Source organism: Oculina patagonica, chromosome 8 (genome assembly GCF_052425735.1).
Source record: "Oculina patagonica isolate OP01 chromosome 8, crgOcupat, whole genome shotgun sequence".
Taxonomy (NCBI): domain Eukaryota; kingdom Metazoa; phylum Cnidaria; class Anthozoa; order Scleractinia; family Oculinidae; genus Oculina; species Oculina patagonica.
The window spans coordinates 6,310,624-6,336,792 of record NC_135765.1 but is presented as its reverse complement, the minus strand read 5'-3'; the positions used below and the strand labels follow the sequence as shown (position 1 = coordinate 6,336,792).

The following is a 26,169-nucleotide window of genomic DNA, read 5'->3' as shown; positions in this document are numbered from 1 at the left end:
CTAAACAAATTAGTAGCGCGCTGATTGGCCAAACTACAACAAAGTGTGCACGTGCTGAACAGATTCTGCTGAATGGATTGGCTGAAAACATCAGAAATTGTGTATTCGACAACTTCCGCCTACATCCTAATATGGTCAAAAAAATATCACTGACGGAACCGGATTACACGAAAATCGAGCTGAAAGATTCTGAGATTTTTTCTGCATAGCCCTCGAACTACGTACGGCTCTATATCCTGCCGCCGAGACAGGCTCGCGTTTTCGCTCGCCTGTCTCGTTGGCAATAAGGTACCAAAATAATGAAAGGACCACTTGTACAAAAAGCAGCGATCTTGGTGTAGATTAATATTAGTCTGAAATGTCAGCCGTCCCGTTGGGGGGTTAGGACGAGAGGACGGCTGACATTTCAGACTAGGTGTAGATTAGGATCAACAATATAGAGTGAAACGATAAATAAAATGCAAAGCTGATTGGAGAGCTATAAAAAGAAGGCTATTTAAATTTTGTTGCCCAATATTTCGGCTAGACAAAAACTAATAAAGTGGGATAAAAAAACTAAACTATATTGAAAAAATTTGCCCTATATTTCGGTTTGCAATACAAATCTTCCTCAGGGGCTGGGCGAAAAAAAAGTGAAATGTGTGGGCAGCAGCGTACTACACACATACAAATTCATATAACAAACTGCCAACATCACATGCATTTTCTTTACTTCGCATCAAAATTCCAAAGCCAACCTCACAGGAGATAACCAGAAACAAGGAAGCTGAAATGAGGGCGTGGACTAAAATGCATGGTAAATCCGTCAGACAACGAAATGCAAGACAACATAACACAATGGACAGGGCTGGCACTTTGCCTCTGAACTTATATGAAACTGAAACGGTCCTGAAACCAGTTAATTAAATTCACTGAAAGCTTTGGAATAGTTTCAAGAGAAAGTGATGAGCCGCCTAATTCAAATGAAGATGTCAGTTTACCACCACAGTCTCCTAACAACCAGCAGGTAGACAGCTTTAGCGCCAGTGACAGTGGCTCAGAAGAAGAGGCAGACAGTGCTTTTGAAAAACACTGAGCATGATCCGTCCGACTAGGCTTGGGAGAATAAGAACACTTACAAGACACATGACAGACTCCCTGCAGCGGCTGCAGGCAGGAATGGAATGGTAGCAACTTATAACATAAATAATCACTATAACGTCCCTACGTTAATTGGGAATGGGCCAAAACGTTCGGGAAAAACTAGTATTGTGGGTAAGAACAGGTTTTTGCACTTAATGAGTCAAATGAAATTTCCTTTTTGGGCATTGCTCGAATGAAAAAATGCCATATATAGTTACATTACGGGCATAATCAGTTGCATATATGATGCATATCATTGAGAAAGAGGAAGCACACTTTAAACGTCTGTTTATTTACGATGTTTTAATATTGTTAGGCGCATACAACTCTTTAAGATATGACTGGAATCTTTTTCTTGGCCCTACATAATGATCTCCCAAACTACAGCTTTTTAACAATGGAATGATGAAAATATGATATATAACGTGTATATGTGAACGAAATGTTCAAAAGAGATATGAGAAAGTGGGAAGATCTAATTAATTCCTGTTCGTATTTTTACAATGTTATTAGGTAGTCATCGTCATTTTCTGACCGGAGTTTGTAATTGTGTAACTGATTCTCACATTCCTATCAAGCTTGCCATATACCATGAAATCGGTCAATCAGCGAAACTGCATTGCAATAAAATGTATCTACGGAGTTTAGTACTTGCCCTTCTGATATCATTGTTAATTAAATATTGAATTTCTTTGGCTCTACTAGGCATGTTGCAGCGAGCTATCGGAGAGCCTCAGGTCGCCTTTGAGCAAGGAACAGGAGGAGAGGGCAATATTATTCTCGAAGAATACTACGTGCAGAAAAAAATACGGATGGTGGACACCAGAGGATTCTTTGCGCGCGACGAAAAGCTTTTTGATGAGTGTCTCAGCATTATGACGGGAAGGTACATGTAATGTGTTTTATGGGTCAGTCATTTGTTTATTGTAGTGCGAGGGTCAATTGCGGCCACACCCGGGCCACAACTGGGAAGGCTGTCCCAGGGGTCAATTCAATAAACGTTTACAAGTGTCATTTACAAGTGTAGCTATTGTTTTAGAGGTTGAGAACAAAAGCTAAACTTGTAAATTACACTTATAAATGTTTTATTGAATTGAACCCAGGACAGAAGCCAATAGAGAACAGAGGTCTCCAATGGCCTATGTTCCACCCGGGGTTAAGTGCTTGAGTGAGACACCAACAGGACTAGAACCGATAGAGCAGGATTGCAACTGTGGACAGCTGTTTCTCTCTTATTGGAGCCCGTCAGTATGGTGTAGCAAATCTGAAAACATTTTAAATCTTTAAATTTTTGCGAGACATCATCCTAACACTTTGGTCTTTTTGTTCCCCGAAACACGTGATGTGGCAGCGCGTGATTCAGGGGGAACAAATGAGTTCAAAGTACGGAACTTGATACAGTGTATGGGTTATTGTGCAATTTATTTGCGTCGGCTATCTAGCTAACGTCATTTAGATTTGCTACACCATGCTGACAAGCTCCAATAAAAGCGACTATCGGTTCTAGTCGTGTTGGTGCCTCGCAAAGTCTATTCGATGCTACAGAAACCGGAATTAAACACCATCTTTATACAGTCAACTCTCTCTTAACGGACACCCCTATAGAACGAACACCTCCATAAGACGGACACCTGGCGATGGTCCCTGCCGTTTTCAGTCATTTTTCTGTAACTAAACTTCCCATAAGACGGACACCTCTCTAAGACGGACAACGGACACTTCGAAACAGACAACGGACACTGAAAAAGTGTTTTTTGTTGGCGAATAAAACTTCGTATAAACATAAAACAAAGATAGTTAGCCCCTTTATTAGAACATTACTCTTACCAAAAACAATCCGTTATAGCGGATTACTACTAATCTTAACTTTTAGGTGAATGAGCACCGAAGAGGTCGTTTTCTACTTAGAGTGTAACAGTTTGTAGAAGCTCTCGTTTTTTTTCTCGAACAAACAAATACGGTATATTTTAACAGACTTCAAGCAGACATGTATTCATTGTGCATAGTCGTTGAGCTTTATTCTCTCTATAAGGCGGACACCTCACTAAGACGGACAGTTGGAGCCGGTCCCAACGGTGTCCGTCTTAGAGAGAGTTGACTGTACCTCATGCGTAAGTTTCTTTCTTTTTTTTTTTGAAGAATTCGCCTTGGAGAAGAAGTCATAAGAGACTATGACAACCCTGGAAAGCAGCATGACGATGGTCATCAGGAGCTAACCGTCTTGGCAAGAAAGCCTCCAGCGTTCTCTAAATACGCACACGCTGTGATTTTCGTTTTGAAGGCAAACGATCCTCGATTGGAGGAAGGCACTTACAGAGAAATCCTTCAGAAGACCAGGAGCCATTTTCAGACAAATGGTAATAGCTTTATAAATCAACGGTGAAAACGAAATAATCCTTTTGTTATGTTATTATTTTTTTCAACCTTGTTCCCAGACGCCGATTGGTCGTTAGATGGTAAGGCGGGAAAACAGAATGTGCGGAAAAAGATGGTTAGGGAGCCACCACCCTCGCATTTGCATCGTCTCATAACACAAAGCGCACCACGCACGACCAAGCAACGACGCCTGGTGACGAGTCAGATGTTTTTTGTTGTTGTTTTAATTTTGTTTTGTTTTTACAGACCGACTCAAGTCAACTTGCGTTACTGATTTCAGTCTTAAGATATCCAAGATAATGGTTGTACATTTTACCAAAACAACATGGGAACCTTATACAAACTGTAGACCTAAAAAAGAATGCTTTTTTGTGAAACTGATCCCTGTACTAACAACATTGTTTACATACATACATACTTTATTTGATAAGTAGGTTGGGTAAAAGGCAGCCAAAGGGCTGATGTGGAACTTCTATACTATATTTATGTCAGGTTTCAAGTAAACGTTTTTATGAAGAATTTTAGTGTTTTAGGTGAATGTTCCAGTAGCAATCTTTCTTCCTAAGGAGGATTGCGTACGGCTCAACGTTACTGATGGGTTGGGTTGACAGGGCTAAGATATGCGTTTTATTTCAATTAACAGGTTATACTCCAGTGACTGTGATCACCTACCTTGACATGCTTAAAACTGAAGAGGACAAAAGGAAAGCTTTTGACAAGGCGCGACTAGCAACTGGTGGTCCCGGCGAGAGGACCTACTTTATTAAAAACTACACATACAAGGATAATAAGACATCCTTTGCTGTGGAACAGACGGCTTTTGACATCCTAGATTCTGCCTTGCTCTCTGCTGAAAGCTTCAACGAATTCGTAAACAGCGAGAGAAAAATCAGTTGGAGAGGGAAGCAATGGCTGGAGGTAACGTAGTGTGATTTTCTGCGCATAAGAAGAAAATATCCTGTTTTCTACTTCAACCCTCCCATTTCCGGGCGGAAGGTTTTTTCCTGTTTGTTTGCAGTGCCTGTTAGTTTGATTGATTTTACAAAACAAAAAACAGGTAAACAGGATGTAGGTCTAACCTTATTGAGGCTGCAAGCCTCCAATGGCCACTTTTCATAGGAAAAGGAGGCCCAACAGCACTTAGCGATTTGATTTTCTAGAACTCTTCTGTGGCGTGTAGGTGGGGGGGGGGGGGGGGGCAGGAGGATTTGAATCTGGCAATCCACAGCAATTAATAGTAAAATCCATCGGTATGCATATTTAGTCGAACGTTAGAGCAAATAGTCTATAGAAATTTCCGCGCATTGCTAAAGAATGTTGACCAAAATATTCCAATTAATTATTTTATAACATGTCCCCAGGACCTATCAGCGGAGTGGAGACTTTGTCGGTGTTTTTCGCCCATCTAATGAAGAAGAACCACCTGACTGACCTGGGAACTACGAAAACTGTGCTGGCGGAGCTGCGCAAAAAAGAGATCAACACTGTCAATGTCCTCAAGGAATTATGGGAAGAAGTCAAGGCAGACTTGCCATTATCAACTGGCTTGAAACAACTCTTAGAACTGGAAATAAAAGGCATTATTTAAAGTGGCGCTGAAAAGAAAATGAAACGCCCCTGGTACATGGTGGGGAGAAGGGGAGCGCATACCCTTTCTGCTTACAAGCTTAATATGTATGTACCGCTGGACATAGCCTGTTTACAAGCTCTTTGTTTAGTCTGAAAGCGGGGTATGGAAATTTTTCCGTGATACTCTATCCAATCCAAACGAGTAGATGGGGGCCTTATTAAAAGTGGAATATGGCTTATATTGTAATGTAGATTGTGCATATCACTAAGCTACGTAGGCTTCTGTCAAGTTACATTTACAAAACGGCTTGGCCTTGGTAGCTGTATTAGTCTAAAGCGAGTAGTCGGTCCTTCTCGTGCACAGGCTTCGCCAGCTAAGATGGCCAAGCGGCTGCAGGGAGGAGAACGGTCCAGCGCGAGACGCGCTTTATAATGCAAGGCGCAGAGTCCAAGACGGAAAGAGTCAACTTTTTATACTTCTTATCATTGTTATAATCTCTATTTTATTTTTCTATTATTTGTGCTACGCTAGATGTTTTCTAGTATTTACCTGACTGAAGGCGGGCTGCCCTCGTGGATATCAACGCTTAAAAGACCCTGGGGACCAGGAAGTCATTCAAAGGAGGTGCGCCTTTTCGGTCAGCAGTTTACGTTCACACATGCTCACTGCAAAACACAATCGTCTTCGTTGAGTTGGCTTCCATATTGTTTGGGGTTTGGGAATTATTTTGCTGGAAAATTGCCGTGGATTTCCTCGCCTCTGCGGTCCATGATTAGAAATGGCAAAAACAGAACAAGTGTTGAAGCTTGAACCATCTACAGAATTACGCTTTCGGGGTAATTCTTGTTTCTGTTGTCATTTGATATATTGTTGTATAAGTCGTTTCAGACTTGAATCAAGTACACCTTATCAGATATTTAACTATGCATTCACCTGGATTATTATAGGAAATTTTACAACAGTCGTCACAGCAAATCTTAAACTCATGAACCCCACGGAAAAGAAAGTATGTTTCAAAGTAAAAACTACTGCTCCAAGGCGATACTGCGTTCGTCCGAACGGTGGATTTGTCGTGCCACACGGGGTAGTTGAAGTGGCCGGTAAGTTTAACAATTTTACTTTCAACCTTATGAAGTCGATATACATATTTTATCAGCCGAGTCAGCTATTTCATTTTCAAATATAATTTGAAAACATTGACTGAATCTATGGCTTTTGTTTAAGCCTTCTAAAGCCCACGAAGAAGCTGTCTTGATATCCGACCCTCGCAGAGTCCAGAGAAAACGCAACATGAGATCCGTAACGCAATACACCGATTCATGGAAAAACCGGAAGTTGCATGGAAGTGAGGCTAAGTGGCGCTCGTCAGCTAGAAGTTATAAAGTTTATATAAACGAGTGGGGCATTTTAAGTCGGAGGAAAGCGTTTCCTTCACAAATTTGCCACAAGTCTTGATCCTTATAAGTTCAAAAGTATAAAAGAAGAAATTCAGTAAAGGTCTGACAGGCGAGAGGTGAAATTTTAACTTTTACATACAGTTTAGCGGCAAGATGTTGTTGTCGACTTCTCTGTAATCGAATAATTTAATACTCCCTCATCACCATGACCTCAATTTTAGCCATTCTTTGCTCAATTTTAGATTTTGTTGATCAATAAAACGGAACCACCTTGTGATTCACAACAACTAAAAAAACTGATTTTGTTTTGATAGGCTTTTCAGGTGTAAAAAAAAAGAATTCAAGGGAAACTCGCGTAGACGTTGTCTCGCAAGTATTTTGAAGATTCTAATTTTTTACCTTTAAACACGCGCAGCAGATTTTTAAGTAGAATTTGTGATGGACATGAACTGTTTCAGTTTTTGTATATGTTTTTGAGTAGCAAGGAATAACATATCTTTGTATAAACTTTTTTATTGGCGTAACTTTAACTTTTAATACTTTTAATTTACACGACCCCACAAGCTGTAAGCTTTTATCCAAATCGTGTTTTTAAATAAAGGCAACTACTAATGAAAATAAATGGCCATTCCGGAGTGAACTTCTCCTTTAATAAAACAATTATTCTATTCGCCCTTGTTGGATACGAGTCGTTATAGCCAACGAGGCTCTTCGCGCTTCGTTGGTTATTTACCACCTCGTATCCAACGCGGGCTCAATAATTGTTAATTATTATTCATTCAAAATATTTCTGTGTTTCTGATTGGCTTTCGATCCCCGGCTAATTCCAGTTGGTCGTCCTACTAAATCGTGGAATAGTTTCTTCCCATTTTTGTTAGTCATTTTGTGTTTTCCGAGACTTTATTGTTCAACAATTTTTGAACTTTGGTCAAACTATTTCTCGGTTGAAAAAGTGAATTAATCGACGAATTATGAATTTTCTTCGACGCCATATGCCTGACACATTGCTCTTGGAAATCATGCATTGCGCGCGCAACCTACAGATTAGTGAATAATCTTTTATCTGTAGGTTGCGCGGGGTTGCACGGATTCCCAGAATTACCTTATTACATGAAATTTTCGCGACACTTTAATTTCGCGATTCTAAAAAAATCGCGAAGTTAAAGTGACGCGAAAAATAAGTGTCGCGAACATAACATGACACGAATATTAAGTGACTTGCATATTTCAGTAATCAATTTAAATGGAAGTTGTCGTCAATTGACTCACTTGTAGACATTGTGAGAACTGCTCTGTTGTTGCTAATGCCTAGATTAAGTCCCCCCCCCTGCGTTTTTGTTAATTTTGACGTTATTGTTCCTTCGATGAAGTCGTTTTATATAATTCAAAGGCACGTCAAAATATATTGCCAAGAAAATGTAAATTGTGTCTCACTCAAAAACGCGAAATTAAAGTGATTCAAAATACAAAATTTTTTGCAAAATCGCGAAATTTAAGTGTCGCGAAATATGTGCACCTCAAAATCGCGAAATTAACGTGTCGCGAACATTTCGTGTAATAAGGTAGCTGTAGGCTCTTAGCCAATGAGAAGACAGCTAGTGACTACAATGTATAATACAAAAATTATTGGATCGCAACCTCGTTCCCAGGATGATTATCCGATCGCAACCTCGTTCCCAAGAACCGCTGACGTCACGCGACTGAACGGCTTTGCTGCCGAGCAGGTTGAAAGCGCGAAATGGCCGCTAGATTTGAGCATTACGAAGAGGTAAAATTTAAAGTTATTAGAGGACAAGGAAAGTCAAAACACGGAAAAAGCAACGAACGGGAGTCGATCGATTTTGAAAGCGTATCTTCAAGAGGAAAAGATCCTTGACTCGTCCCCAGTCGTCTTTTGAGTCGGTATTGAGTCGACTGCTCAACACGGAGGGAATCATGGGAAGGAAGAGAAAAAGCGAAGGAGGCGACTAGCAGATCGTGAGTCGAAAAGTGTGTTGAAAAGTCGAAAAGTGTGCACTGGCCGTTTTTCGGGTATATTTTTGGCTAGATAAGTTTAGGGTCCCTAATTGTCGTACCAGGTAACATTTCAGAGGTATTTGGCGGCTAGAAAGCTACTTTAAACGGCTTTTCTTTATCGCACTGAGATGGCGCGCATCAAGCACCCGTCAAAACAAAGGCCAACGAAGGTTTCAGGACGGTAGAAGGTGGCTTCAATTGATTTACGAGAAGAAATATATTGCATCGCTCAAACATCACTCAGTTTTGTTCAACAGTTGTAGCTATTTGTGCTTTAATATCGGCTTGTACGCGTTTGCCGCTGATTTGAACCGCTCCAGGGAACCGCTCTAAATTGTCGCTACGTTGACATCTACTGGATGGTATACCAGCAGAAAGTATCATTTTGTAATCATTGCAAGGTATGGATCCCTATAATTCTGGATTACAATGTTGATGTGTTTTCGTTTGTGAGTCAATAAAATTCTCTCTGCATGAGTTTAGAAATATTACAACATAAATGCTGCGAATGCCGTGACGATTTATTCCTGTGTTTTATTCCATGAAAAAACCGAGTACCTTGTTTTCAGAATAAATTGGGCCAACAAAGCTTTAAACCATTTTCCTCAATTCATAAAACAAGGATTTTTTCATCTTTGACTGGAAATAAAAGTAACAACTGAAAACAGATTTAGCCGTGACCCCTTGACCCAAACATAACACTTTCAACAGGAAACTGTCAGACATTAATATTTTTCAGTTTAAGTTTGACTTTCTCACCAAAAAAGAAATGAAGACAAGTCTGTTGACGCTTACCGGTATTTCAATTAGACTGAAATCGTTTTAGTTAAATTGAGGTCTCTATATTACCCCGACGGGAAAGATTAATTACACTGTAGTGATCTATAGTTGGGCAATCGTACGCATCGAGTTGTGTAATGGGCGAATACTAGTCGTGTCATATGGATAAACAAAATCTCCGATTGTTAGATATATCGTGGAAGAGCAGTTTGTGGTGTTTTAAAGCGCCCAAAAGCGTTCTAACTAATAGTGCCTATTTTTATCTCAACACCGCCATTAATCCGTCCGCCATCTTGGAAACAGGATCTGCCAGTCGTCTCTCGCCTTTCCTCCTTCCCATCATCCTTCGCGTCTTGCAATTTGCAATTTTCGCATAAGAGACGACTGGGGACGAGTCAGGAAAAGATCCCTGATCCAGCCACAGCGGAGGACTTGGAGCGGTTTTACAAAAATTCTACGTCGAAGTAAGCAAGAACGATGGAAACCTGTACTCGAAAACATCGCTTTGTGTCATCAGATTTAGCTTCAATAGACACTTCAAGCAAGTGCAAAAAATTGACATTATAAAGGACAAGAAATTTAATGAAGGTAACCGAGTTTTTGAAGTTTAAATCAAATTTAAAAGCGAACGTTGTTGTGTATTTGTGTACTTTGCCTACTGTCAAAACCCTATTAAATTCATTTTGTGCATTTGGAGCTCTGGAAATATTTTGAATGAATAATAAAACAATTATTGAATTCGGCTTTCTTATGATATGAAGAATTATGCAGATCTCGGAGGGTGTTATCACCCTCCTCGATCTGCATAATTCTTCATATCATACTCAGCCTCATCCAATAATTGCTAATTATTTTTGCGAGCGGGCAAGATGAACCGAATCCTGCAATCTGATTGGTTCCGGGAGCGGGCGAAATTTTCCGATCTTGACCGCGGTCAACGGAACCACGGAACGGGATGCAGTTCCGCGCGAAATCATTTTGCAGCGCGAGACGAACGAACACATGAAAGTTTTGCTCTCCAAAATCGAAATAGGTGTTCATCAACCGTTGTAAATTTGAAAGGACTTATAAGCATTGGAATTAAAGGCCTCAAAGTTCTTCAAAAGGCGAGTATTCGTTTCTTTCTCAACAAAATCGAGTTCATTTTGCAATGATTTCACGCCATTGCGGTACTTCGCCACGGTTTTTAGACTCTATCCATGAGTTAAACTGCCTTGTTTATCTGTCAAGTTTTGCTAAAACAGAACACTATTTGCCACCATTCAAGGAAACATAGGCGTACGGGCACCTTCGGACCTGGGGGGGCGGAGACCTTATTGCCCGAAAAAAATTGGCATGGGTTGAATAAAGAGGCCTATATAATATGCAAAACAAAACGTGCATTAAAATAGTTGTGAAAAAACCTTGCCTGCTTGCTTAATAATAATTTTACTCATTTTAAAGGAAACGATAGTTCTTTAATTAATTTCGTAGCATTGCCCGAAGATGTCAATGCACTGAATCCTTTTTCTTCGGAAATATTTTATTTATTCACCCTAGTTCAGCGAAAATTAAAGTACTTTGGGCAAGCCAATTTACATTGTCCCTCCCCCCCCCCCCCCCCCCCCACTTGCAAGTTGCACAAAAGCGTGTGAAACCATAAGGGATGAATCGGTCGAAAGTTTTAAGCTTGCCCTGAGAACTTAACATTTGAGAAAAACATCAGCTCCATCACATTTGAAACAGCTTTGTTTCAAGGTCTTACACTGGGTTCACCGCTTGCAAACGCTCAAGCTATAGAAAAGCTGATTGCAACTGAATCAAACTGAGTGATCACGCAGAATTTGCAAGGAAAATCGAACATGATTACAGTAATTTGCAAAAGGAAAGGAAAGCAGGTGAATGAGAAACCAGTTTGGACTTTTGAACCACAAAGCTCGGTAGATTTCCAATACTTCTGTTGATGTAATTAGTTTTTAACGTTTTAGTGAGATTTGTCGGCTTATTTTCTATTTTTTCGCTAGGCTTGTTGCCCGAATTCCAAGCATTTTGCCCGAAAAATTTCGGCACTGGGGGGGCTGCAGCCCCCCTCGCCCCCCCCGCCTCGTACGCCTATGCAAGGAAATGAGATTATTTGATTATAAACGGACAATTTAATAATCACAATATTGTGCCGTACGTAGACACTACGCATTTCATTCAGTTTGGCACTGTTTATCAGAATAAAATTCTTCTGGGAAAAGTGCAGAGATTATTAATTTGTTAAATACAAGTGTGAATAGCTTAAAATACTGCTTTCCAGTCAAAGAGTATTTATGAGTCAGAGAAATAGGCTTTACACCCTGTGAGCAAAGATTCTTTCAAAACATTTATCGAGAATTGTTCGGGAAGCCGACTGAAATCGATTTAAATGAGTTAAGTTTTGCAGCATATTTGTGCTATATTTTAATATGACTTCATTTGCTTTTCTTTATTCTCTGCAGTGTAAATTGAATATGCTGAACCTTTTTTGAGTACGGTTCATTTTAAGTGGAGCTGATTTTATTCGGCATTAAATAGCAAACAGCATTCTTCACTCTTGCTCGTCGATCGAGTCGGACTCAAATCAAATCAAATCCGCGCGTATACAAAAATGGTTTCTTTTCCAAACAAATTAAAGTAGAAAAAAATAAAAACGTTATTTGCCGGCCTAGGTCGGTCATACCACGGGTATTTCTAGGTAATTAAACGTTTCTATCGTAAATCAGCTCCAGTTGAAATTTTCTCTGTATCTTTCAAAAGAAAGCCATAAATCGGCAATCTTAAAATTCTGAGCCTGGGATTTAACCGCGAATTCACACCTAAGGTCAATCTCGAGCCCAGAGTCCGTCGGTCAGCGGTGCGGGACGGATTCTGGGAAAATGGAATTGATCAAATCGTTTTCAGGTTTTATTGCGGCTGCTCTTAGGTCTAAGCGGAAGTAAATTTCCCAGAACGGAAGTAAATCGAGAAAGTTAAACTATTTCTAACACACTATCGGGGGAAGTGGTATTTATCGAAGCACAGGCTTACCACCCTATGTTTGTGAAGTCACAGCATGCCCATATGAATATTCAAATTTCTTCACTAATTGCTATTGTAAATACATTAAAGCTTTCTAAAATCGTCTTTTACGACTTTTAATTGTAATAAAATAAGGTAGAAATATTTTTGCATTGTTTAGGTTTGTTTTTATGCCGTTTTCTTGGCGATTTATAGCGCGCGAGAGCAGTTCTGGGAGTTTAAAATTTCGATTCGTGTGCAGAATACAAATATTTACACAAGGCATGCAACTTCCACATCGAAGAATTTGGTACCGCCTCTGGAATGTAGCCGAAAAATCATACTTCTTCAACTAGCTTTCATCGGAGATCTCGATCCTCGAAACAACAGTCTTTGAACTATAGACTGGTCTAATTTGAGTGCAATAAGTTCGCGCCGTTGTTCTTTTTAACTAGCTGGAATATCAAATTAGGCCGTAATTTTGCCAGATTTACGATGATCTGTACCACCTACTTGGACAATTTATGCAATTTTCGCTGAAATTGGTCAAAACTACTATTTATGCTCTCCCCATAAAGCAAAACGTGTTTCACTGCAAAAGACATCTGTGGTACCCCAAAGAAATACTGCTCGGAAATCACGACGGCGAAGCCGAAGACAACGTGAACTGGAGATTTAATTTCAATCAATCAATCAATCAATCAATCAAACTTTATTTATAGAGGGTTACACGTAATAGTTTTACAACTAATAAATTTGTGGCCCTCTCTAATGTACTAAAAAATTAAGAATCCACTATAAACAATAATCTAATTTAAAATTTAGTTAAAACCTAATTTAAAATCGAAATGTAAGTTAAAAATTTAAAAACTAATCTACAATATTGATCCAAAGGTAATTATTACTAAATAACACAATCTAAAAGTTATTATCTAAAAAAGGAGTAAAAACATTATTCTTGAGCTGACTTAATTTAAAATATTTATACAAAGCATTCCTAAGGATATTTACAGATGAAGAGGTGCGTAACCTAAGGGGGAGGTGATTCCAGATTGCACCTCGGCTTCTTATTTTTTTAATTATATAAAAAAAATTCGCACTCAAATTCGATAGCTCAGCCAACAAATACACGTAATAGCGAGTACAAATAAATTTCCCAGTCCCGACAAGCAAGTCGTTGCGACAGAATTTTGCCGCTGCGATGTGTCGCACGAATTCAAACTGGTTTGAATTCGTGCGACACATCGCAGCGACAAAATGAGCAAAAACAGCGTTGTCGCAGCGTGTGTACACTTCTGCGACAAATTTTCGACAAAATATAAATTATCCAATAAGAGACCGTCATGTATTGTCGCCATATTGAATTGGAAAACTAGTTCGCATTCTCACTTTTCCAAATTCACTGTTTGCGCACCGAACAAACGCTTTGTCGCAGCGACTTGTTTTGAAACAGTACACACTAGGCGACAGGTCGCTGCGACTTAGTGTGTCTAATGTGCTCAAATTCTGCGTTGCATTGCCATAAGTTATTACCTGGAATCGAACAATGTCTTCGATATTTAGTTTTCCAGCCGAAACGGATATTTGAATGGAAACAGTATGTCTAGCGAGATTTGTAAGTCAACTATAAATTAAGTTTTCAATCGACCTTGTCCTCTGTGTCGCCAATCGGTGTCGCCGTCGTTGTTGCTTTTAGACTCCGTTCAGAAACGCCGTTTAAAAGAAGTCTTTTTTATTCATGGTATATTTTGAGTTCAATGAGAAGGGTACCATTAGAAAATACTTCATTTATGTAGCGCCATATCACGAGTCCTAAGGTGTGTTCAAAGAAAAGTTAAAGTTATGTTGATACTTCGAACGTCTGACCATCGAAAACAAAAAGAATGTTTTTCCAGGGTTTTTACGGTTTGGTTAACTTCTGGGGATCATTTTTAGACTTCCTGGTGGATTTCTATTGTTCTGTGGATGACCAATAAAAAAAGGGAATACATTTCAGTTTTCCAGAGTGTCTCCCTTCGGCCCTACCGCTGATCTACCGCTGACCGGAGAGCCGGGGGACACTCTTGGCCCGTTCACAGCGGTCAAACGGAAAAATTGACGTCACATCCGGTCTTTGCCGCTTCGAACTTTTGACTCGAAAGTGGGCTAACTTTTGCAAGAAATTGTTAAAGAAATGGTACGGTGAAAGAACAGTTCAAGCTGGGACACTCAGTGGAGATGAATTATCAAATTTCCAATCCATAAGCGGCGTATAAACCTTAACTTTCCAGGGACGGCGTTAACTTTTGGCTTTAAAGCGAAAGTTTTCGGAAAATTTAAGACTTTGTATGAAGAATTTTGACGGGAATAACACAGCAACTGCGCACGCGCGCTGCGTTTGACCGCTGTGTGCTTGGCCCGAGACTGACATAAGGTAAATAAAGCTCAACATTGAGCTTCACTCTGATTCATATATTTTCATATTTTCGAAATCGCGTAAGTCTACCTACTTCTAACGGTTTGGATAACGTAAAATGGGACATTTGTAAAGGAATTAGAACTAAAGACTTTCATTAAACATTAGAAAGTAGCAAATTTCTTTATATGAAGTCTTGTCGTTATGTTACGCAGAAATTATACCATTTCAATAGAAATTCCAAGGTATTTCAAAATTCCTCTTGTAGATTTCGATGAAACTCCGCAGAGCTGAAGCCAAACACCCAAGGTATATGTAGTGTGGAGGATCTCGAGAGAAAATGCGGCTACGGGCTTAACTTCGATTCTGAGCTAAAACTTGTGTGACATTAACGCACATGATGTTCATTTCGATCTCCAAAATATTTATATCATATTGCAGTTCAGTCTATGTGTAATCCATGTGATATAATAGATACGTCATTGACATTAAGCTCTTTAGGTATAAGGGGTTCAAAGTTGGTAGGTATCGCTAGAAATATTCTGGCTCGAGCCACCTTTAATATTAGTGGCAAACATCCAGGCTGTCAAATGATGAAAAATCCTCTTGTTTAATGTGTTTTTTTTGTTGTTGTTGTTTTTCTTTTTTTCAGAAAATATCCACCCCCTATCACATCCTGCATCCTCTGGAAATTCTCGTTTAGCTTCACACATTTGTTGAAAAAAAAACTTTGGCTTTCAAAATTTTCTCTCCTGTGAATTTTCTTAAAATGACCTTCCTAGAATATTTCCTTACACAGTAAAACTCTGGGCCCAAATTAATGATGGATCTACAGGAGTAAATATAAATTAATACCCCAGGCATTTAACTAAGAAAGAACAGTGGTTCAATTTTTGCACAAATGTTAAATAAGCAGCCACCTTTTCAAACCACATAATTTAAAAAGTAAACCTTAATTTTGTTCTTAAGTCTTTTTTATGGACATAGTGTAAGTCGGTGTATCATCTGGAGTGGGCTTGGTTTGCATTTCGCAAAGTTGGCATTATGCATCTTTCTGTCACTTCTGACTACAAATGTAGCTCTAGAAGTGTTCTTAGCAAATTGTACAGTGAAAAGTCAGGTCTAAATTAGGATAATTTTATCAAGAGTGTTGTTCATCATGTTACCTTTATAACTTGTCCAGTTTGCTTAAGTATTGTTGTTTTGTCAATATTTAGTGATGTTGCAGCCATTTGAGTATGATCCAAAGGAAAACAACATACACAAATTCATGATCCAGACAATGTTTGCACCAGAAGGAGAAGTTGATCATGAAACATTGGTATGTGATGGCTTAAAATGTGTTACACTGCAAGAATTCTAGTGCTGCAAACCCTACCAGTACTACTATGCAAAGTTATGTTATTTTTTTGGACATTTTTGACATTTTCTGGTCAGACGAGCTAAATCTGTTCCGGATTACTTGAAACGGCATTTTCAACATGAAAGTATGCCTTTCTTTCCACAAGCATTGCATTTTATGGCATTTTTCTTCAAGCATGCGCACAAATAAAAACTTTGAGTTTTTGGAGGAGTAAGTGCCTTACCACTTCGGGCTTTTTGTTTTTCTATTTTTCGTCGCTTTTCCTTTTTTCATCTTTTTGCTGCAGTTGTTGGCCTTCCACTAGGCTTGCTTGCAGTTCAAGAATTTCTATGGAAGCATCACCCAAACGGGAAATTCTTGCCATTGAGGAGCCAAGGGTCGTTGAGGCAAATTTCGTACGAGTTTTTCACTCAAATTTCTAAGACTTTTTTTGTGTACATTTCAAGCTCAATTGACCCAGTCACTCTAATCTGAGTATCATTGGAATAACCTTTTCCTCCTGCAGAGATTGAGTATTCAGTAAGTGATGCCTTTTTTGGTCAAAGATGATGACATCAGAAGTGGAATAAAGGGAAAAGTTCGTCAGGGCCAGTTTTGGCTGGCACAGGCGCCAATGGGTTATAAAAATCATTTATTAAATGCATCTCAAGATCTTTTTCATAAATCTTATGGTAATTAGCAATAGTACAAATATAATTGTATTGAGTGGATTACAATCCGGGGAGTAATCAGGCAAGTAATTTCAATTTGAGATAATGAGTGCAATTAGTCTTTTAATTGTACAACACAAGGTCCAGTTATTAATTAATTGTATCAATAACAAATTTTGAGTTTAGGAAAGTTTTTCGCAACCTCTATTGACTTAATCATCTTGGTCCAAATAAACAAAAGAAAGAACTGAGGGAGTTTCTTGGTCATTAACAATTTTTCTGTATTTTTCACCTTTTAATCGTAACAGTGGAAAGATGCTGACCAGAGTGCATTTATGGACTCCAATAAGCTGAAATGTGTGTTTGACTATGTGGAAGAGGTTGAAACCAAATATGTGGAGAATGTGGGTGCTAATGTAATTTCTATAGTTAATCTACTCTCTTATTATATAAACAAATAAAAGAGAATCAGAAGGTGCTAGGACTTTTCAAGTATCCGCCACTAGGTTTTGGAATTCGCTTCCCAATGAAATTAAGAGTAGCTCTAGTTTAGAAATTCTGAAGTGAAGTCTTTATATAAGTATTTCTTGAAGTCCTATCTGGGAGGCCATGGGTTCGATTCGATTGTCCCATGCACGTGTCATGTTAAACATCTCATCTTTATTATAATCATATTCATCATTTTACTATATCGTAGGATATTTTACATATTTATAAATATTTTATTAATTCTTAGATAAATTATATTTTACAGTGCGGCTACTGTAACCGGGGTCACCCAGACAAAGTTAACCAATCACAAAGCAGAACTGAAACAAAAGATTTCTACATTTTTAGCTTCAGCCAATGAAATGTCGAGTACAGAACAAAGAAATTTCAACTTCTTCGTTCGCCACGAAAACAGATCGATACAAACTTTGGCCGTATGGCGGCGCTGAATTTTCAATTAATTTCAATTGCATCTGTTTTGAACTTGAGTGGTTGTGACAGCAACATTTGGAAGGTAAATATTAGCGATGTTTATGTAAGAGAAGTTCGAAACTGTGTAAAAACGGGGAAAGAAACGACCGTATCGTCTGTGTCAATGGTGCGTGGCGGAGTTCGCTCGTGACAATTTCAAGTTTTCTCTACGGCATCAACTGGAGTTTTGGTATTTGTTCACTCGTGAAGCTTATGTTTTTGCGTGTTTATTCAAGCTAGCTGAATTGCCGAAACTTTCGGATGTATACGGCCGATACGCTTTCGGTGGAACTCAACGATTGGACATCGCAGAAAACTAAATTTATCACGCTGGTAATGTGCTTCGTTGTTTGCAAATACGCCACGCACTTTGCCTAACCTATGACCGTCGCTTTCACTGGTACGTTATACAGCGCAGAATGTCTTCCTTCGCTAGCATCACGTGTATTTATTTTCCAAATGGTACAGCTAGCAAAACTCCAGTTGATGCCGTAGAGAAAACTTGAAATTGTCACGAGCGAACTCCGCCACGCACCATTTGACACAGACGATAGGGTCGTTTCTTTCCCCGTTTTTACACAGTTTCGAACTTCTCTTACATAAACATCGCTAATATTTACCTTCCAAATGTTGCTGTCACAACCACTCAAGTTCAAAACGGATGCAATTGAAATTAATTGAAAATTCAGCGCCGGAGCCAAAGTTTGTATCGATCTGTTTTCGTGGCGAACGAAGAAGTTGAAATTTCTTTGTTCTGTACTCGACATTTCATTGGCTGAAGCTAACTTTGTCTGGGTGACCCCGGTTACAGTAGCCGCACTGTAAATCATTTGTAGATTAGTCTTTATTACTTTACTATTTATATGTAAAATGTATTATAATGTATATATGTAAATATGTATATATTTCAATAAACGTTGTCGGGTCAAAGCTTAAAGCTAAATGGCAAGACTGCATGGCGTTCTGGGTATGCACCACAAATTTGCATCTAAGCTTCATTAAATGTACAAATTTGTATTTCCCATGTGAAGAATTCACGAGTTTGTTTTTCCTCTCAGGAGGCCTTTCTGAAGCTTTACTTTCCCTGTTATTATTATCATCATCATCATCATCATCATCATCATCATTATTATTATTATTATTATTATTATTATTATTATTATTGTTATTATTATTATTATACACTCGCCTAAAGGCTCGTGTGTATACCGAGAAAGTACAAGTGACTCGTGGGATATAAATATGTTATTTGCCGCCCCGGAGGTCCGTATTGAGAAAAACTGTACTCGAGGTTTTACAATGTGAATCAGTGACACAAACTTCGTAACTATACTAATACTAGCAGTAATGACTATACAAGCAGTTGGCCTGCGTTGTAGACGAACTGAACCCCCGGTATAGTCTTTCTTGAACACGGTATTTTAAAATGGTTTATTTTGCCAAAACGGTTTCAGTTACACTTCACAGCCGCTCCTGGCAGCTACTGTTCAGTAAACTCAACTAAAAAAAATAAAAAGCCACTTTGCTCCGATTTTTATTTCTTCTGTTCATTAGTTCCCAAGTATTCCAGTGAGAATGAAAATAGTTCGTGCATGGATGCACCCAGTAAGACACGCACTACCAGTGTCACGCCAACGTGACGTTGAGCCTAGCCATGTGTTTTCTGTTTTTCTTTATCAGCACAACTTCAAATTGAGGAAATGTAGTTAAGGTTATGGGCTTATAATTATAAATAACTCTTAAAGAAAGATATTTTTTAACTTTTTCGATAATAAGCCCCTATTGTAGAGCTTGTTTTTGTTTTTTACGTTGCATAAAGAATGCTCAAAAACCTGTAATGCTCGTTTCACGGGTGTAGGACTTGTTTTGTGTTTATGACTAAAGGATTTTACCATGTGGAATTTTTGTATGCACCAAAAACGTTTCAACCCCAGTACATTATCCTTTCGAAATAGAAAAACAAATACTTTGGAAACGCAAATTTTCACCCGAAAATAAATAAGACACCCGTATATATGCCCTCACCGAAAATAAGCCCATTTCAGAGGGACGTTACGTATCTTATCAAGGCAATTTTGGGGAGGGCAGGGGGGAGGTACTTGAAGGGAAGAGCTATTTATTTTTACAAAAGTTTTGATAACTTGCAAAGGGAAATTTCCAACCATGTCTTTTTAAACACAACGAATACTACTTCTGCCAGTGCCACTGCCGCTACTGCTGCTGCTACTGATGCTGTTGCTGCTACTACTATTGCCGCTGCCACTGCCGCTACCGCTCCTCGTCCTTCTTCTTCTCCTCCTCCTCCTCCTCCTCCTCCTCCTCCTCCTCCTTCTACTACTACTATTACTTAAAAAATACTGTAATCAAGTGGTCATACTACTAAGCTATTCATTTTCATGATTTGATACAATGAATTTATTCACATTATGCTACCCATAGCCTTGCCTTGCAATAACACGTGGTTTGGGGCTGGCACTAGTTATAAATGCGCAATAACAACTTTTTTCAATCCAGCTGTTTTGCCCTAATAAAATTTACCATTTAGCTTTAATAAATGCTTCAAAATCCCTTATTGCAAAATGTCGTCTTCAATTATCCTTAATAGAAACGGCTCCAAATTAATTGTCTGCGGGCATAATTCACTACTCCAACAAGTCTAATTTGAGTTTCAAACTTGGAGACACTTCACTAACATATAACATGGATGTCCTTCCTTCATTCAACCTGACCGGAGATTTTCCTGTAAAATCCCCCTCACAACAAGTCAACAGCTGTCTTCTACTTGATTAATGTGTACTGAAATGGTAAATCATTTCAGAATCATTGTAGTTTTTACGTCATTGTTAATTTAACTCACACCATTTTTCAGCATCGTTATTTTAAGACAATCTTATTTCCAACAAAGTTACATGATATGTACCTCTCACGGTCAAGACCAAAACATGCCAAACAAAGAACTTTGTCAAGCTATTCACTATGCCCTAAGCAACCATTCGATAGCTAATGCGCACACTTGGTTGCACGGCACCGCTATGCCGCATTTTTTAGTGGTGTAACAAAGGAAGTTTCTTCCTCCCCCCCCCCCCCTCCCCCCCCTTCCCCGGACACAACATAAAAGTCCTTTGTATTATCTTATCTACTACAGCTTCCTTGTTATTTCAAAAATCATACATTTGTTTATGTTTTTGTTTATAAGTGGTATTCAGGAAGCGAAGATTCCGCAGCGAGTGAGCAAGGTCAGCGGAAAGCCCAAGAAGAAAATGAAGGGAAGATGAGAGAACTGCTTGACGAGATGGAGAAACAGCGTCAACAAGCGTTACGTGACGCGGAAACAAGCGCAAAACTTGAAGACGAGGAAGAAAGAAGAAAATTAGATCACCAAAGACGGGAAAGAGAGGAAAAAGAAAGACAACAAAAGGAAGAAGAACGATTTCTCAAACTTAAAAGCGAGCTGATGAACTACGACTTTCAGAAGTGCCCCAGAATTAAGAAAGAAGCTTTTCGTGATTTGGAGGTGGATGACGTTGATTTGGTGCGCATTGCGTTAATTGGACCAACAGGTTCGGGAAAAACCAGTTTTGTGGGTAAGAACAGGTTTTTGCATTTTATGAGTCAAATTTCCTTTGTGCTCATTGGTCGACTGTAAAACGCTATATATAGCTACATCACGGGCATTATAGCTACATTACGGGCATTATCAGTTGCATATCATGTAAATCATTGAGGAAGAGGAAGCACACCTTAAACCTCTGTTTATTTACGATTTGATTAGCGTTGTTAGGCGCATACAACTCTCTAATTAAGTTATGACTTGAACTTTTTTCTTGGCCCTACAAAATGGTCTCCCGAACTACAGCTTTGTTTGCTATGGAATGATGAATATATGAAATAAATCGTGTATAAAAACGAAAGAGTCAAAAGAAATATAAGATAGTGGGAAGATCTTATTCCCGTTCGTACTTTTACAATGTTATAAGGTAGTCGTCATCTTTGAGTTTTGCAAACATGTTTCGGCAAAACCATCTGCTATGTCCAGTGTGATTTTAACAAGGTTACAATAAATGAAAAAACAGAAAAGAATATTACAATAATAATAGAAATAATTAGAACAGTAACAATAAGTAAACTAAACAGAAAGTTTGAAATTAACGTGATGAGCTTGTGCGTTAAGTGTTGGTTTTAGCCAACGGATTTGATTCAGAAGAGCTTCTTTAATTTGATCTTGCGTGCAAACTTTGAGGAGGCCTGATCGATGATGTTAAAATTGGCCTGTGAGAAAACAGAGTGGAATGTTTCTGAGCTTGGAAGGTGTTTAAAAATGTGCAATGCCTTGTCCGTTGTTAGGTGTTCTCTTATACGTGTGATGAATTATCGTTAGGTTTCACCGGCATAGCAAGCTGCACAGCATGCACACGAGAATTTATTAACCACACATGATCCTGGGAGACCACAAGGGATGGGGTCTTTCACACTAAGGAGACTACCTACTTTGAAAGTAGAAAAGTAGGTAGTCTCCCATTTGTCTTAAGCTTGCCATATACCATGAACACATCGGGGCAATCGGTTAATCAGCGAAACTGCAGTACTGTAAAGTGTATCTACGGAGTGTAGTATTTGCCCTTCTTATATCAGAATACAATTGCTAATTAAATTTTGGATTTCTTTGGCTTGACTAGGCACGTTGCAGCGAGCTATCGGCGAGCCTCAGGTCGCCTTTGAGCAAGGAACAGGAGGAGAGGGCAATATTATTCTCGAAGAATACTACGTGCAGAAAAAAATTCGAATGGTGGACACCAGAGGATTTTTTGCGCGTGACGAACAGCTTCTTGATGAATGTCTCAACATTATGACGGGAAGGTAATGTGTTTTATGGGTCAGTTATTTGTATATTGTAGTGGAAGGGTCGATTGCGGCCACACCTGGACCACACTGGAAAGGCTGGCCCAGGACAGAAGCCGATGGAGGATGGGGGTCGTCAGTGGCCTATTATATGCTTTACCCAGGGCTAAGGGCTTGAGTGAGAGTGAGTGGGAGGGTCGCGTGTGGCCGTCATTTAGTTCATATTATAAAAAGGGAATTTCAAGAATATCTCAAAATTGCTTTGTTACCAAATCTGACTTTCTCAAGCACTTTATCAGTTTACCTCGTTTGGGTTCAGTTTAGTCATGACCGGGTCTTGTATTGTTTTTAGAGATGACTCTTTTAAAAATCTTAGGCCGTGCTCACACTCAGTGCACGAGCACTGGTACCTGAGCACCGGCAAAAACTAGCGTCGTGTTTAGACACAGAAAACCAAAGTACCCAAGTACCCTTAAGTAGCTTTACGTGCCGGAGTGCAAGGTCTCATCAAGCACAGGCACCGTGTCCGAATTATGGAGTAAATACTTGAAAAGATAGTATGTTCACATAAGTGTCCAGCGAGAATCGTACTCGGGCACCGTGTCAAGGCACCAAGTGAGAACACAGGCTTACTCTAATGGGGGTCTCTGATGGGGGTCTCTCATACAAACGGGAACCGGCGAACGTAAAAACTGTAAGAGCAATCTGACAACCTTGCCCAGTTTGGACAGGGTCACCTACAATGGACTACTATCCTTTCCAGGGAAGATAGTAATATACCTAGGTACTTAATGCTACAGAATCCAGAATTAAACGACATCTTATTACTTCAGACCTGAGTTTCTTTATTTTTTTTATTGAAGAATTCGCATTGGAGAAGAAGTCATAAGAGACTATGACAACCCTGGAAAGAAGCATGACGATGGACGTCGGGAGCCAGTCGCCGTGGCAAGAAAACCCCCAGCGTTCTCTAAATATGCACACGCTGTGATTTTCGTTTTGAAGGCAAACGATCCTCGATTGGAGGAAGGCACTTACAAAGAAACACTTCAGAAGATCAGGGGCCACTTTCAGACAAATGGTAATAACTAGATAAATCAACGATAAAAAATAATCCTTTTTTTGTTTTTGTTTCTACCTCGTCCCCGGGCGCCGTTTGGCCAGGCGGAAGGCGAGAAAACAGCGCGGGGGAAGGTGGTTAGGGTGCGAACCGCCGCCCTCCCGTTTGCATCAGTCCCACAACGCCAAGCGAACGGCACACTATCAATCCCACAAAACAAAGTGCACCGCGCACGACCAAGGAGCGACGCCTGGGGACGAGGCGTTCTTACGGAGCGACGCAACTAACTTGCGTTACTGATTTTAGTCTATAGATATCCACCATAAGTAAAACCGATGGTGTTCGTACATTTCACCAAAACAACATGCAAACCTAATACAAATTGTAGGCACAAAAAACACATTTCGTCCCAGTACTAGCACCATTTCGTATGTCAGGTTCCAAGTGAACGTGTTTATGAACATTTTTAGTGTTTTAGGTAAACGTTTCGGCAGCCATCTTTTTTTTTCTTTTGCAGGATTGCGTACGGCTGAACGTTACTGATGGGTTGGGTTCAGGATTGGGTTGACAAGGCTAAGGTGTGCGTTTTATTTTAATTAACAGGTTACACTCCAGTGACTGTGATTACCTACCTAGACAGGCTAAGAACTGAAGAGGACAAAGAGAAAGCTTTAAATAGGGCGCGACTAACAACTGGTGGCCCCGGCGAGAGAACGTACTTTATTAAAAACTACACACACAATGATAATAAGACGTCCTTTGCTGTGGAACAGACGGCTCTTGACATCTTAGATTCTGCTTTGTTCTCTGCTGAACGCTTCATACGAATTCGTAAACAGCGAGAGAAAAATCAGTTGGAGAGAGAAGCAATGGCTGGAGGTAACGTAGTTTGATTTTCTGTGTATACTGTATAAGAAAACGTCTTTCCCCTTCAACTCTCCCCTTCCGAGCCGAATGCTTTTTCTTGTTTGTTTGTTCGTTTGTTTGTTTGTAATGTTTGTTTGTTTTTACAAAACAAAAAGCCTTCTCTAACTATTTTCATAGAAAAATGAGGACGCCCAACAAAACTTAGCGATTTGATTTTCTAGAACTCTACTGTGGCGTGATGGGAGGGGGGCAAAAAGGAGAATGTGAATCCGGCAATTCGCAGCAATTTATAGTCAAATCTGTCGGTATGAATGTTTAGCCGAACGTTAGAACAAATAATTTAGTAATTTCCGAACATTGCTAATGAACGTTGTCCAAAATACAGGGCCGTAGCCAGAATTTTGGCAAAGGCGAGGCAAAAGTCGTGTGTCGAAGGCACGATCCGTTAGCGGGGTCCGCTGGAAAGAAAATTTTGAAATCTAGAAGCTCTGAGACACTATTTTTTGCATTTTTATAAGGTGTTTATCAAGCAGGACGTGTTTCTTTTACTTTGAGGTTAAAATCTAGTCGAGGCAAGTGCCTTGTCTTGCCTCTTACAAGTTTACGGTCCTAAAATATTCCAATTAATTAAATATACATGTCCCCAGGACCTATCAGTGGAGTGGAGACTGTGGAGGTGTTTTTCGCCCGTTTAATGAAAAGGCACCACCTGACTGACCAGGGATCTACGAAAACTGTGCTGGCGGAGCTGCGCAAAAAAGAGATCAATACTGTCAATGTCCTCAAGGAACTGTGGGAAGAAGTCAAGGAAGACTTGCCACTATCGATTGGCTTGAAGCAGATCATAGAACTGGAAATAAAAGAAACTGTTTGAAGTGGCACTGAAAAAAATAGAACGCCAAGAGGGGACCCCTCCCTCCTTACAAGCTTGATAGATATGTGCTGCTGGACTTGGACTGTTTTCAAGCACTCTAGACTGAAACCGGAGTATATAATTTTTCCTTCTTACTCTGAAACCAGATGTCATCTCTTGGGAACCCAAACGAGTAGATAGGGCCTTATTAGAAGTGAAATAAGACTATTACTGTTGGTGTAATGTAGATTGTGGATATTACTAAGCTACGTTTCTGACTAGGGACATGAAAACGTTAACTTTTAAAGTTTAAAACAAGTAGAATAGTAAAGCAACTCTATTCAAAGTTTGTGCTTAAGGCTTTGTAGTTACTGCATGTTCCAGAAAATATTGTTTCCTAGACGATCCTAATACATACTTCAGATTACTTATACAGGAGAAGTCTGATAAATAAATGTCTGATAAATGTGAATTTCGTATTTTCTCTTGACAAGAGGATAACTGATAAGAAGGATGAGGAGGGCGACCCAAGGGATAAGGAATTACCAGCCTTTTTCCCACTACCCTTCCGTCCTGATCAAGTTGATCACATCTTAGTTTTTTTTCCCTTCCGTGCTTTCTCAGTATATTACATCCCGCCCCCACTCCCCAGCCGAAACCAAATACTTTCTATCAACCATTAACCCATTATTTTCGATCGGATAATATGGGCTTTCTAAGAATTCTAAGAATATTTAGTCTATTTTTAGTCTTCATAGGAAATTTCTTCTTAACAACCTTAAATGTTCTCTGCCAAGTCTTTTTTTATTGCCACTTTGATTAGTTTCTGTGGCGGCATTTTCAGTCCGACTTGTAGTTTATTGACATTTAATTTTTCGATCTTTTGATGTCTTATACGCGGCTGTTGCCGAGTATCCCGGG

The 26,169-nt window shown here is 39.4% G+C and overlaps 1 protein-coding gene and 1 pseudogene across 2 annotated transcripts; both read left to right on the top strand.

Moving 5' to 3' along the window:
• The first annotated feature begins 1,810 nt into the window (after nt 1–1,810).
• LOC144663059 (uncharacterized) lies at nt 1,811–5,405 on the top strand (annotated as a pseudogene). The gene is made up of 4 exons (XR_013572568.1): nt 1,811–2,008; nt 3,262–3,479; nt 4,142–4,416; nt 4,860–5,405. The product of XR_013572568.1 is annotated as an uncharacterized LOC144663059 (transcript).
• A 357-nt stretch (nt 5,406–5,762) lies between these two features.
• On the top strand, nt 5,763–25,714 carry LOC144663019 (uncharacterized). Its single transcript, XM_078523952.1, has 9 exons — nt 5,763–5,904; nt 6,016–6,168; nt 15,874–15,977; nt 16,978–17,073; nt 20,826–21,213; nt 22,306–22,486; nt 23,332–23,549; nt 24,132–24,407; nt 25,043–25,714. Exons 1-9 carry the CDS (start codon nt 5,847–5,849, stop codon nt 25,267–25,269), a joined length of 1,701 nt encoding a protein of 566 aa, XP_078380078.1. The 5' UTR covers nt 5,763–5,846; the 3' UTR covers nt 25,270–25,714.
• The last annotated feature ends 455 nt before the right edge of the window (nt 25,715–26,169 follow it).

Coding starts and splice junctions, on each gene's coding strand:
- LOC144663019 (XM_078523952.1), top strand. CDS start 5,847: ATGGCAAAAACAGAACAAGTGTTGAAGCTTGAACCATCTACAGAATTA. Junction 6,169..15,873: donor CGGGGTAGTTGAAGTGGCCG/GTAAGTTTAACA, acceptor GTCAATATTTAG/TGATGTTGCAGCCATTTGAG. Junction 24,408..25,042: donor GAGAGAAGCAATGGCTGGAG/GTAACGTAGTTT, acceptor ACATGTCCCCAG/GACCTATCAGTGGAGTGGAG.